The following is a 13,621-nucleotide window of genomic DNA, read 5'->3' as shown; positions in this document are numbered from 1 at the left end:
GGCTGTCGGCAGCGGCACGGAGCGCCCTCTCTCCCCCCCCTCCCTGGCAGGGGGGGCTTCCCTGGCTGCGCTGCGGCTGCCGAAGTTTTACGCATATTAAAAGCGGCACAGTAACTCACAGGTTTTTCTCTGCTCCATGCGGCTGTTATGTCCTGTGCCGTGAGCCACGCAAGGTTTTGCTCCGTGGCATGTCTCTGTAAGCAGGCTACGACTTTACTCCATGGTTTGCCAAGCTTTCTTGCAATTTTATCACAGTCCAAAAGTAAAATAGCTCCATAATTCAACCACTCTCCCACAATGAATACTGTAATAGGATTTGTAAAAAATCCATAAGCTTGTCCTACCACCATCAGGCCCATTAAGTGTGATAGGCTACTTTTACTGAGTCCGTGCTTTTCTAAAAAGCATAACAATAAATATTGGGCTACCTCTGATTCCATTATGGTCCAGCTGGTTTTCAGGGTCCTGGTCGACACCATCTAAGCACTCTGTCGGAGCTCGCAGTCGCCAGAGTTTGTGCAGTTCACCGAAGTGTAGCCCCCACGGTAGGCAGGTCCTATTCGGCCTATGTCGCTGGATCTTCCCCGATTCGGGCGAAGATTTTGACACACCGTCGCTGCACGCTTCGGCGCCTCTCCGTTCCCGCCGCTCTCAGAAGCAGGGTCGTAAAACTCTGCTGTTGGTGTCTGTAGTCGTCGGGGTCACCATTTAACATCGCGACGAGAGGGAACTCACGGCAGTCTCAATATGAGATATAAAGTAAGCTCCATTTTATTTCACCAAACGAGAAACTTATATACTGTTACAGAAATTACTAATTATAGCTACACACACACCTGCAGTCTGTTCTCACACATTCAGGGATCCTCCTGTTAACTCCCTTATTCTTTTCTCATAACACTTCTGACTCCCTAATCTTTCTCCTGACATTCTCCCCACAGCTTAGAAACACAGCTGTGGTGTTGGGATGGGTGATACCATCTCAGGAACTGCTGAGGAGCTGAGTGGTTCCAACACAGCAGAACCCCACTGGTGGAAGCCTTCTTAGTCCTCCCCCCTGGAGAACACGATGGTTCCTCCCCAAATTATGTAAATCCCCCCCGCTGTAACCTAACCCTTGATCCCATGCCTTCCTCCTCCCATTGGTTGTGGTGTTCCCCCCGCCTCCTCTCCCCTGACCCTCCAGCCGCCCCTTTAAATGTAGACGGCTGGGGTGTCTGGCCCTCTTTCACCCTGGAACCCTTCAGAATAAACTCTGGAACCTCCGGCTGACTGAGCGCTCTGAATTCTTTGTCTTTGGTAACGCATGAGTTATCCAACTCCGTGGGTGAGTGAGAATATGTGCCTTACACCGGCACGGGTGTGAGAAGGGCTTTTCTGTACAGCACCAGGCAGTGCTGACTGGAGTGATCTCTCGATAGCTTAGAGACACTTTCGGTAAACGCAGAGGCCTGGTTCCACCCCTCCTCCCCCTCCGCGTTAAGTGGCGCTCGATACAGGGACCTGAAAAATCCCTGAAAGTGTCTCGGAAGGCTTTATGCCATAGATGTCACGATCGGAGCAGCTACTTCCCTCGAAAACAGGTCTAAGTTTTATTAGATCTGTTTAAAGAGGCAGCCGAGAAATCTCCGTTTGTCTGGGACAGGAGAAATCGGCCAAACCAGAGAACCACGCCGAAATTTCTTTTACACTCTCGGAAGCCTCGAGGTGGTAAGTGAGGCTTTGCTGGGGTGAATTCTTCTTTTGTTTTTCTCCTTAATTCTTTTCTTTCGGTGTTGGGAAGAATTTATTTGGGGAATATGGGTGGGAAGTTAACCCGTCCTCAATCAGAGCTTTATACCTCCCTTAAAACTACTCTTAAGTCAGATAATTCCCAGTTCTCTAAGGGGAATTTAAAATGTTTTGTTCGCTGGATTTTTAACATCTTTCCAAATGTTTCTGTAGCTACTGTTCAATCTCTTAGCTTTTGGGATAAAATCGGACACGAGCTGACTGTTCTCACACAGGCTGGGGATCGAAAGGTTGCTAATTTTCTCCCTTTGTTTGTAGTGATTTATAAGTCTGTTAAGGACGCCAAGATTGAAACAGTTCTGCCTAAAAATTCAGATCTCTCTCGTGCTGCCTCCCCCGTGTCTGTCCCCTCCCCCGCTGTCCCCAAACCCTCGGAACCCCAGGGGGGAGGAGCGCTCTCTCCCCTATCCCCTGCTCCAGCCGGGTCTGGCCAGCCCGGCTCGAGCCTGTCCCTCACCCTCTTCCCAGCTCCCCAAAACCTCCCTACCTTGACTCCATGTTTCTCACGGGACGGCACAAACCACGCGTTACCCCCCCCTGCCGCGGGTCCATATGGCGCGGACCACGTGGAGCTACAAGCTAGCGTGCCTGATCCTTATCAGCTTAAACTTCCCGGGCTGGCATCGGCCCCGCCCCTTGCATCATCGGGTATTCCTGCGCCGGGTTCACCCCCCCACGCGGTGTCAGGTGTCATCCCTGCGTCAGCCCTGCCCCCCGCGGGGAGCTCCCATCCGGGCGCGGGTCCCTCCCTCGTTCACCCTCCCCTCCCCTGCGGTGCTACTCCTGCAGCCCCGCTCCTCCCCGGTTCCCACGGCAACGGAGCCGGCCAGCGACAGAGGAAGAGCCAGCCCCGCCGGCACCGGCGTCGGGCTGCCTGCTCTTCTTCGGATGAGGAAAGCAGCGATTCTGAAGAGGATCCCTGGCTTGATATACGCAGACAAGCAGCACACGAGGGGCACTGGGAATTAGCCAACAAAATCTCTGTCACTGCTGCTCCAGTCCATTATAATAGAGCTGGAGGGAACCCCCGCTGGGATGCCCTCCCATATGCACAGATAAAAGAGATGTGCAAGGCAGAGAAGGATTTTGGGCGTAACTCCCCTTACTTTAAGAACCTACTCCAAGCTACCTTTGCTGCGAATGTACTGGTCCCACATGATATAAAAAATCTTATGGCATGCCTTCTGTCACCTGGAGAATACATGCTGTGGGACAGAACTTGGAGAAAACAATTAAAAGACCTCCTCCAGGTATATCACAGAGATCCCAACAGGGCTCACATAACACTAGATGATCTTTGCGGGGAAGGAAACCTGGTTAAACCCCAGGATCAGGCGAGACAATTGCCTGAACTGATTTTAGAAGATATCAAAAGAGAGGCTGACAGAGCTTTGCTCTCAACCCCCTCGGATTCCACTCCCTCTCTGAATTTCTCCACTATAAAACAAACTATCGATGAGTCCTTTATAAAATTCTTCGATAGACTAAAAGAGTCAGTTGAAAAGCAAGTTGGGAATCCAGAAGCCCAAAAGGAGCTGCTGCGTGCATTAGCTATGGCGAATGCTAATGAGAGTTGTAAAAAAGTCCTCCAGGCACTCCCACTAGACCCACCTCCTACCCTCGATCAGATGATTGAGGCTTGCACCAAATTAGCATCTCCTGAGGCAACAATAGCCCAAGCTGTTTCAAAAGGGGTAGCAGAAGCACTAGCAGCTTCTCAGAAACCCCCACGGAGATGTTATAATTGTGGGAGTTTTGAACACATTGCCAAAGACTGCCCTAAACCAAAGCGTGTTAAGAGAAATACTAACAATAATACTGAAGCTGTGCCCCCAGGCTGTCCCTGCCAGCATCACCATCAGAAGGACCAGGGAAACGGACAGTGAAGCGCGGCACGGCTCCGCGCCAGGACAAAAATTCTACAGCCGTCTCTCCTTGCCCTGCCACCCCTGCCATGGATGATAACAGCACACCACACAGCGGAACGGACAAGAGACTCTGTCTTGTAAGTACTGATACACACCACTTCCACAATGGAAATCAACAACACATATATGTGGGCTTTGAAAACCCTTTTGACAGGACTGTGGACATTCTGGTAGTCGGGGACACTAAGCATGGTCCACCTGAACTTTTTATTTTACCTGAGGTGCACAAAATAGACCCCAATGGACAAGTACAAATTTCTGTCTCCTGTAACAACACTCCCTGGTTTCTATCAAAGGGTCAGGTGGTAGCACAAGCTATCATACTACCTGAAAACCACCCCAGGTGCCACAGAACACCTTCCATATGGTGGGCAGAAGTTGTAGGCGCAGACAAGCCCATGATGCATTGTAAACTACACAATGATAAATCCACTGCTTACCTGACGGGGATGGTAGACACAGGGGCCGATGTAACCATCATTTCTCGAGCGGAATGGCCCCAGGACTGGAAGACCAAACCAGCAGGCGGCAGAATCACAGGCATAGGAGGGTCAGCAACTTCCCAGAGGAGTACAAATAATATCATCATAGAAAGCCCTGAAGGTCACACAGCCACCATCCGCCCGTATGTAATTGACTCTGGTTTTACCCTCTGGGGCAGAGATCTCCTTACCCAGTGGGGGACTCAGCTGGTAATCCCACCTCCATCTCAGGATTTTTAGTTGGGGCCACTGGGGTGCACTCCACCCCGCCCCTAACCTGGAAGACAAGCGACCCCGTGTGGGTGACCCAGTGGCCCTTAAGCACAGAGAAGCTCAGCGCTTTAGAATCCCTAGTAGAAGAACAGCTCGCCAAAGGTCATATTGTACCATCTAATAGCCCTTGGAACTCCCCTGTCTTTGTCATACGGAAACCTGGAAAAGGCAAATGGAGGCTCCTCCAAGACCTCAGGAAAATCAATGAGGTCATTGAAGATATGGGACCCCTACAGCCTGGCCTGCCCTCGCCCTCAATGCTTCCTAGGAATTGGAAGCTTGCTGTCATTGACATTAAGGACTGTTTCTTCACAATCCCCCTACACCCAAGTGATGCTCCTCGGTTTGCTTTCTCCGTGCCATCCCTAAACCAGGAAGCCCCCCAGCACAGATACCACTGGTGTGTGTTACCCCAGGGTATGAAAAATTCTCCAACTATTTGCCAATGGTACGTGGCTCGCGTCCTGTCCCCCATCCGCAAAGAGTTTGCACGTTCTATCATTCTCCACTACATGGATGATGTGTTAATTTGTGCACCAAATGATAAATACCTGAACTTAACTCTAGAAAAAACTATTCAAGCCATTGAAAAAGCAGGGTTTGAGATCCAGCAGGAAAAGATTCAGCGTACCTGCCCGTGGACCTACCTGGGACTCCGCATCAGCGAACGGACCATCGTACCCCAGCAGCTCACCATCAAAGACAACCCAAAGACACTCCGGGACTTGCACCAACTGTGTGGTTCTATAAACTGGATTCGTCCTCTGCTGGGAATTACTACGCAAGACCTTGCTCCGCTGTTTAACCTCCTGAAAGGCTGTGACCACCTGGACTCGCCCCGAGTCATCACAGAGGAGGCCCGGGAATCCATTGCTAAGGTACAGCTTGCCCTGTCTTCTCGCCAAGCCCATCGGACAAGTCCTGAGTTGCCTTTTAATTTCATCGTTCTGGGTGAGTCACCTAGGCTGTATGGACTGATTTTTCAATGGGACACTGCACAAAAAGACCCACTTCTTATAATAGAGTGGATTTTCTTACCACATCAGCCGCTCAAAACCATAACAACAAGAAAGGAACTAGTGGCTCAACTAATTATGAGAGCCAGAGCACGCCTCCGTACCCTTGCAGGGTGTGATTTCACCTGCATCTATCCGTCATTGGAAAGTGAATCCTTAGCAAACTTACTCCAAACAAATGAACACCTTCAAGTTGCTCTGGATAGTTATCCAGGCAAGATTTCAAATCATCATCCAAAACACAAATTATTCAATTCGGCTTTTCATTTGGCCCCAAAAGAACTCCAAAGTCGAACCCCTCTCAAGGCTCTAACTGTTTTTACAGATGGCTCCGGGAAATCCCATAAGTCAGTCGTGACTTGGAAACATCCCGAAACGCAAGTGTGGGAGCATGATATCCAAATAATTGAAGGCTCACCGCAAATTGCGGAACTTGCGGCTGCTGTTAGAGCTTTTGAGATGTTCGAAGAACCTATTAATCTGGTAACAGATTCAGCTTATGTAGCTGGAGTAGTCGCCAGAGCAGAACATGCCTGGCTAAAAGAAGTGTCAAATCCTAAATTGTATAAACTGCTCTCAAAACTTGTTTTTCTGCTGTCCCACAGAAAGCAGCCGTTCCATGTGATGCATGTAAGGTCACACACCGATCTCCCTGGACCAGTTGCTGAAGGGAATCGGAGGGCAGACGCTCTAGCTATGCCAGTGAAAGCTCCTAACATTCCAGACACCTTTGCTCAGGCAAAGCTGAGCCATCAATTTTACCATCAGAATGTACCAGCACTGATGAGAATGTTTAAATTACCCCGAAACCAGGCAAGGGCAATTGTAGCAACCTGTCCTAGCTGTCAGAGCTACCAAGTGCCATCATTAGGGTCTGGAGTTAACCCCCGAGGTCTGGGCAGCTGTGAAGTCTGGCAAACAGATGTAACCCATGTCCCCCAGTTTGGCAGATTGAAATATGTGCACGTTTCTGTAGACACATTTTCTGGAGCTGTTTTTGCATCTGCCCATGCAGGAGAAAAGGCAAGAGATGTTATACAGCACTTTCTCCTTGCTTTTGCTACCCTGGGCGTTCCTGCTGAGATAAAAACTGACAACGGTCCAGCTTACATCTCTAACAAACTTCAAGAGTTTTTTAGCTCATGGGGCATCAAACACATTACAGGTATCCCCCACTCCCCCACAGGACAATCCATAGTTGAGAGGACCCACCAGACAATTAAGAGGGTCCTAGACCAACAGCGGGGAGGGTCAGAACTCAATTCTCCCATTATGAGACTCTGCAAAGCCCTTTTTACAATAAATTTCTTAAACAGTTCGTTTGAAGAGCCTGACCCCCCTGTGTTCCGGCATTTTACCAATTCGACCCAAGCCAAATTAAAAGAACAACCACCAGTGTTAATCAAAGATCCAGAAAGCCATCAAATATCAGGCCCTTTTTCACTAATTGTATGGGGGAGGGGATATGCTTGTGTTTCCACACCTTCAGGACCCAAGTGGATACCAGGAAAATATGTAAAGCCCTACCTCCGACCGTCAGTGACAGCTCCTGAGCAGGCGAAAGATGACACACCAGACACTGACAAAGAAACTCCAGACAAAGAAACCAGTGCCGCTTGGAGAAGACGTCGGCGCAAGATTCCAGCCACGTGAACAGCTATTTGTGCCTCCTTCAAGCAGTTCCCCAAACCCACAAATCCCTTATCTGTTACCCTCATGTGTTTCCCTAACCCACAACCTGTGTCTTATAAAAAAAAGGGGGGATGAAGGGGAAAAAAGAAAGAAGTAACAGAAAACCATCTTTTAATGATTTTTGCTTGAAATCCCACAGAAAAAGGACTACCTATACCTCTCTTACCACCATGCCTGTAATTGCCTACCTCTGCATTCTCCTGACCTCCTGCATCCTGTTACCACCAGAGGTTCTCGCATGGATTGTCCCTCAGCCAAAGACCAATATGTGGGTTACATTGGCAAAAGCACTCCAGCAAGACCATATGTGCCTGTCTATGGGCAGTGTCACTGACCCACTTTCATCATGCCTGGTGGGGATCCCTCTCCACAAAGATGAACTGCCTTTTGCAAATGAGGTGCTCCCCCAGAAAGAAGCTTGGGAGAAATGGGTAAGCACACTGGCAACAGCACCAGAGGAACCCCACGAATTACTACTATTGGGGTCCTCCCAGGCTACCCTTTGCCTCAAGTTTGTCTTCAGCCCGAAAAGAGGGATGGCATTATCCTGGTCAGAACACCAGAAATTAAGTCATAGTAGAAAAGCAACACCCCAGGGAAAAGTTTACTCTGTCAGTAATTGGTGTCAGGATAAAAAGGTCATCCCAACAGAGTCATCTGCACACCCCAAAATGCTGCCCAAAGGTATGTTCCTGATTTGTGGGAATCAGGCGTGGTCTGGAATCCCATCCCAGCTCCAAGGGGGACCGTGCACTCTTGGCAGGCTTTCTGTACTAGCACCCAACAAAACCCAAATTCTGCATTGGAAAAACCATACTCGATTGGCCCGCCAAAAAAGAAATATACAACAATTAGATCCTAATTGTGATAGCGAAATTATCAATTGGTCATTGTCTAAAAGGATTGCTGCATCATTTTTCCTGCCTGGAGTAGCAGCAGCAAAAGCCTTAGGTGAACTTAGCCACCTTGAGTGCTGGCTCGGAAAGCATGCTAACCTAACCTCGAGTGCCCTCTCTCAGCTTCTTGAAGATGAAGAAACCACCAGGCATGCAACACTGCAAAACAGAGCAGCCATCGATTTTCTTTTATTGGCCCATGGACATGGCTGTGAGGAATTCGAAGGACTGTGTTGCTTTAACCTGTCATCTCATAGCCAGAGCATCCACGCAACGATACAGAAAATAAAGGATCAAATCAAAGAACTGAAGACAGAAAAAGAAACAGACTGGATTGGCGATCTTTTCGGACAGTGGGGACTTCAAGGATGGCTAGCATCCTTAGTCAAAACTGGACTGTGGGTGATCCTAATAATTTTCCTTGTTCTAAGCTTGTTCGGTTGCCTCAAGAAGTGTTTAACTAAGCAAGTAGGGGAGGCCTTTCCTTTAAATAAAGAAGGGGGAGTTGTTGGGATGGGTGATACCATCTCAGGAACTGCTGAGGAGCTGAGTGGTTCCAACACAGCAGAACCCCACTGGTGGAAGCCTTCTTAGTCCTCCCCCCTGGAGAACACGATGGTTCCTCCCCAAATTATGTAAATCCCCCCAGCTGTAACCTAACCCTTGATCCCATGCCTTCCTCCTCCCATTGGTTGTGGTGTTCCCCCCGCCTCCTCTCCCCTGACCCTCCAGCCACCCCTTTAAATGTAGACGGCTGGGGTGTCTCGTCCTCTTTTGGCCCTGGAACCCTTCAGAATAAACCTCTGGAACCTCCGGCTGACTGAGCGCTCTGAATTCTTTGTCTCTGGTAACGCACGAGTTATCCAACTCCGTGGGTGAGTGAGAATATGTGCCTTACACCGGCACGGGTGTGAGAAGGGCTTTTCTGTACAGCACCAGGCAGTGCTGACTGGAGTGATCTCTCGATAGCTTAGAGACACTTTCGGTAAACGCAGAGGCCTGGTTCCACCCCTCCTCCCCCTCCGCGTTACTGTGGCTCTCAGGCGTCAGCTCTTCAAAACAACTTGTCAGGATTTTCACTGAGGCCTGGCTATGCTGAGGCTCCGTTCAGGCCTGTCTAGTTAGCATAAGTTTTGCTGGAAAACTGCGTTTTCCAACAGCTAGGCATCATCAATTGGTTACGTCCTTATTTGGGACTGACCCATGCACAACTTTCCTGTGGTGGTGGATGATACCACCTCAGGAACTGCTGGGGAGCCAAGTAGTCCCAGTACAGCAGGGTTTCACTGGTGGCAAACATCCCAGTCGAAGTAACACGATAAGTCCCTCCCCAAATTATGTAAATCCCCCTGGCTGTAACCTAACCCCTGACTCCATCCCTCCCTTCTCCCCATTGGTTGTGGTGTTCCCCCCGCCTCCTCTCCCCTGACCCCAGGTGATCCCTATATCTAGGCACACCTGGGGTTCATCTTCCTCTTTCACCCTGGAACCCTCTGGAATAAACATCTGGAACATCCAGCTGATTGAGCCTCTGGATTCTTTGTCTCTGGTAACGCATGAGCTATCCAGCTCTCTGGGTGAGTGAGAATCTGTGCCTTACACCGGCACGGGTGTGAGAAGGGCCTTTCTGTACAGCACCAGAGCAGTGCTGGCTGGAGTGATCTCTCGTTAGCCTTAGAGACACTTTCGGTAAACACAGAGGCCTGTTTTCCACCCTTCTCCCCCCCCGCATTAAGTGGCGCTCGATACAGGGACATAAAAAATCCCTGAAAGTGTCTCGGAAGGCTTTATGCCATAGATGTCACGATCAGAGCAGCTACTTCCCTCGAAAACAGGTCTAAGTTTTATTAGATCTGTTTAAAGAGGCAACCGAGAAATCTCCGTTTGTCTGGGACAGGAGAAATCAGCTAAAACCAGAGAACCATGCCGAAAGCTTTTTTTTACACTCTCGGAAGCCTCGAGGTGGTAAGTGAGGCTTTGCCGGGGTGAATTTTTCTTTTGTTTTTTTTCCTTATTTTTTTCTTTCGGTGTTGGGAAGAATTTATTTGGGGAATATGGGTGGGAAGTTAACCCGTCCCCAATCAGAGCTTTATACCTCCCTTAAAACCACCCCTAAGTCAGATAATTCCCAGTTTTCTAAGGGGAATTTAAAATCTTTTGTTCGATGGATTTTTAACATCTTTTCAAATGTTTCTGTAGTTTCTGTTCAGTCTCTTAGTTTCTGGGATAAGATCGGGGAGAAACTGACAGTTCTCACACAGTCTGGGGATCAAAGAGTTGCTAAATTCCTCCCTTTGTTTGTAGTGATTTATAAGTCTGTTAAGAACTCTAAGACTGAGTCAGTTCTGCCGAAAAATTCAGACCCTTTTTGTGCTGTTTCCCCTGTGTCTGTTCCCTCCCCCGCTGTCCCTAAACCCCCAGAACCTCAGGGGGGAGAAGCTCTCTCTCCCCTATCCCCTGCTCCAACTGGGACTGATCATCCCGATTCGAGCCTGTCCCTCACCCTCCTTCCAGCACCCCAAAACCTCCCTACCAAGACTTCATGTTTCTTACAAGATGGTGGAAGCCACGTGTTACCCCTTTCTCCTGCGGGACAGGACCCGGTCCACGTGGCACAGCAAGCCGGAGTGCTTTGTTCATATCAGTTTAAAACTCCCGGGTTAGCGTCGGTCCCTCCCCCCGCCGTATCGGGTGTCCCTGCGTTGGGCCTTCCCCCCGCCGTATCGGGTGTCCCTGCGTTGGGCCTTCCCCCCGCCGTGTCAGGTGTCCCTGCGTCGGCCCTGCCCCCCGCGGGGAGCCCTCACCCGGGCGCGGGCCCCTCCCTCGTTCATGCCCCCCTCCCCGGCGGTGCTACTCCTGCGGCCCCGCTCCTCCCCGGTTCCCACGGCAATGGGGCCACAGCCAGCGACATAGGAGGAGCCGTCCCCGCCGTGCCCGGTACCGGCCTCGGGCTGCCTGTTCCTCTTCAGAAGAGGAGAGCAGCGATTCGGAAGAGGATCCCTGGCTTGAAATACGCCAGCAAGCCACGCAGGATGGACACTGGGGAATAGCAAACAAAATCTCTGTCACTGCAGCCCCAGTGCATTATAACAGGGCTGGAGGGAACCCCCGCTGGGACGCCCTCCCATATGCACAGATAAAAGAGATGTGCAAGGTGGGGAAGGATTTTGGGCGTGACTCCCCTTACTTTAAGAACCTACTCCAAGCTACTTTTGCTGCAAATGTATTAGTTCCACATGATATAAAAAATCTTATGGCATGTCTTCTGTCACCGGGGGAATACATGCTGTGGGACAGAACTTGGAGAAAACAACTGAAAGACCTCCTGCTGGTGTATCACAGAGATCCTAACAGAGCTCACCTAACACTGAAAGATCTTTGCGGGGAAGGAAACCTGGTTAAACCCCAGGATCAGGCGAGACAATTGCCCGAACTGATATTAGAAGATATCAAAAGAGAAGCTGACAGGGCTTTGCTCTCAACTCCCTCGGACTCTAACCCCTCTCTAAATTTCTCCACCATAAAACAAGCAATCGATGAGTCCTTTATAAAATTCGACAGACTAAAAGAGTCAGTTGAAAAGCAAGTTGGGAATTCAGAAGCCCAAAAAGAGCTGCTGCGTGCATTAGCTATGGCAAATGCTAATGAGAGTTGTAAAAAAGTCCTTCGAGCCCTTCCTCTAGACCCACCTCCTACCCTCGATCAGATGATTGAGGCTTGCACCAAATTAGCATCCCCTGAGGCAACTATAGCCCAAGCAGTTTCACAAGGGGTAGCAGAAGCACTAGCAGCATCACAGAGAATACCTCGTAGATGTTATAATTGTGGGAGTTTTCAACACATGGTCAAAGACTGCCCTGAACCAAAGCGTGTTAAGAGAAATACTAACAAAAATACTAAGGCTGTGCCCCCAGGCTGTCCCTGCCAGCATCACCATCAGAAGGACCAGGGAAATGGACAGTGAAGCGCGGCACGGCTCCGCGCAAAGACACAAATTCTACGGCCATCTCTCCCTGCCCTGCAACCCCTGCCATGGACTGTAACTGCACACCGCACAGCGGAACAGACAAAAGACTCCGTCTTGTAAGTACTGATACACACCACTTCTGCAATGGAAATCAACAACACATATATGTAAATTTTGAAAAACCTTTTGATAAGACTGTGGACATCTTGGTAGTCGGGGACACTAAGCACAGTCCACCTGAACTTTCTATTTTACCTGAGGTGCACAAAGTAGACCCCAGTGGACAAGTACAAATTTCTGTCTCCTGTAACAATACTCCCTGGTTTCTATCAAAGGGTCAGGTGGTAGCACAAGCTATCATACTACCTGAAAACCACCCCAGGTGCCACAGAACACCTTCCATATGGTGGGCAGAGGTTGTGGGCACAGACAAGCCCATGATGCATTGTAAACTACACAATGATAAATCCACTGCTTACCTGACGGGGATGGTAGACACAGGGGCCGATGTAACCATCATTTCTCAAGCAGAATGGCCCCAGGACTGGAAAACCAAACCAGCAGGCGGGAGAATCACAGGCATAGGAGGGTCAGCAACTTCCCAGAGGAGTACAAATAATATCATCATAGAAGGCCCTGAAGGACACACAGCCACCATCCGCCCATATGTAATTGACTCTGGTTTTACCCTCTGGGGCAGAGATCTCCTTACCCAGTGGGGGACTCAGCTGGTAATCCCACCTCCATCTCAGGATTTCTAGCTGGGGCCACTGGGAGACGCTCCACCCCGCCCCTTACCTGGAAGACAAATGATCCAGTCTGGGTGACCCAGTGGCCCCTCAGCAAAGAGAAGCTCAGCGCTTTAGAATCCCTCGTAGAAGAACAGCTTGCCAAGGGTCACATTGTACCATCTAATAGCCCTTGGAACTCCCCTGTCTTTGTCATACGGAAACCTGGAAAAGACAAATGGAGGCTCCTCCAAGACCTCAGGAAAATCAATGAAGTCATTGAAGATATGGGTCCCCTACAGCCTGGCCTGCCCTCGCCCTCAATGCTTCCTAGGAATTGGAAGCTTGCTGTCATTGACATTAAAGACTGTTTCTTCACAATCCCCCTACACCCAAGTGATGCTCCTCGGTTTGCTTTCTCCGTGCCATCCCTAAACCAGGAAGCCCCCCAGCGCAGATACCGCTGGTGTGTGTTACCCCAGGGTATGAAAAATTCTCCAACTATTTGCCAATGGTACATGGCTCGCGTCCTGTCCCCCATCCGCAAAGAGTTTGCACGTTCTATCATTCTCCACTACATGGATGATGTGTTGATTTGTGTACCAAATGATAAATACCTGAACTTAACTCTAGAAAAAACTATTCAAGCCATTGAGAAAGCAGGGTTCGAGATCCAGCAGGAAGAGATTCAGCGTACCTGCCCGTGGACCTACCTGGGACTCCGCATCAGCGAACAGACCATCGTACCCCAGCAGCTCACCATCAAAGACAACCCAAAGACACTCCGGGACTTGCACCAGCTGTGTGGATCTATAAACTGGGTTCGTCCTCTGCTGGGAGTTACTACG

General features: G+C 49.8%; 1 protein-coding gene and 1 long non-coding RNA gene across 2 annotated transcripts in view; one reads left to right on the top strand and one right to left on the bottom strand.

The window, feature by feature from the left end:
• The window catches only part of LOC146425397 (uncharacterized), a 244,001-nt gene that overhangs the window by 60,719 nt on the left and 169,661 nt on the right, over positions 1–13,621 (bottom strand). The gene's annotated exons all lie outside the window — the stretch shown is intronic.
• Positions 7,353–8,672, top strand: LOC146425406 (uncharacterized). The gene has a single exon (XM_085041451.1). It carries the CDS (start codon positions 7,353–7,355, stop codon positions 8,670–8,672), a length of 1,320 nt encoding a protein of 439 aa, XP_084897577.1.

The sequence above is a fragment of the Lichenostomus cassidix genome, chromosome W, assembly GCF_008360975.1.
Source record: "Lichenostomus cassidix isolate B80296 chromosome W, HeHo_3.0, whole genome shotgun sequence".
Taxonomy (NCBI): Eukaryota; Metazoa; Chordata; class Aves; order Passeriformes; family Meliphagidae; genus Lichenostomus; species Lichenostomus cassidix.
Note: the sequence above shows the minus strand (reverse complement) of the source record. Positions and strands in the feature narration are given on the sequence as shown.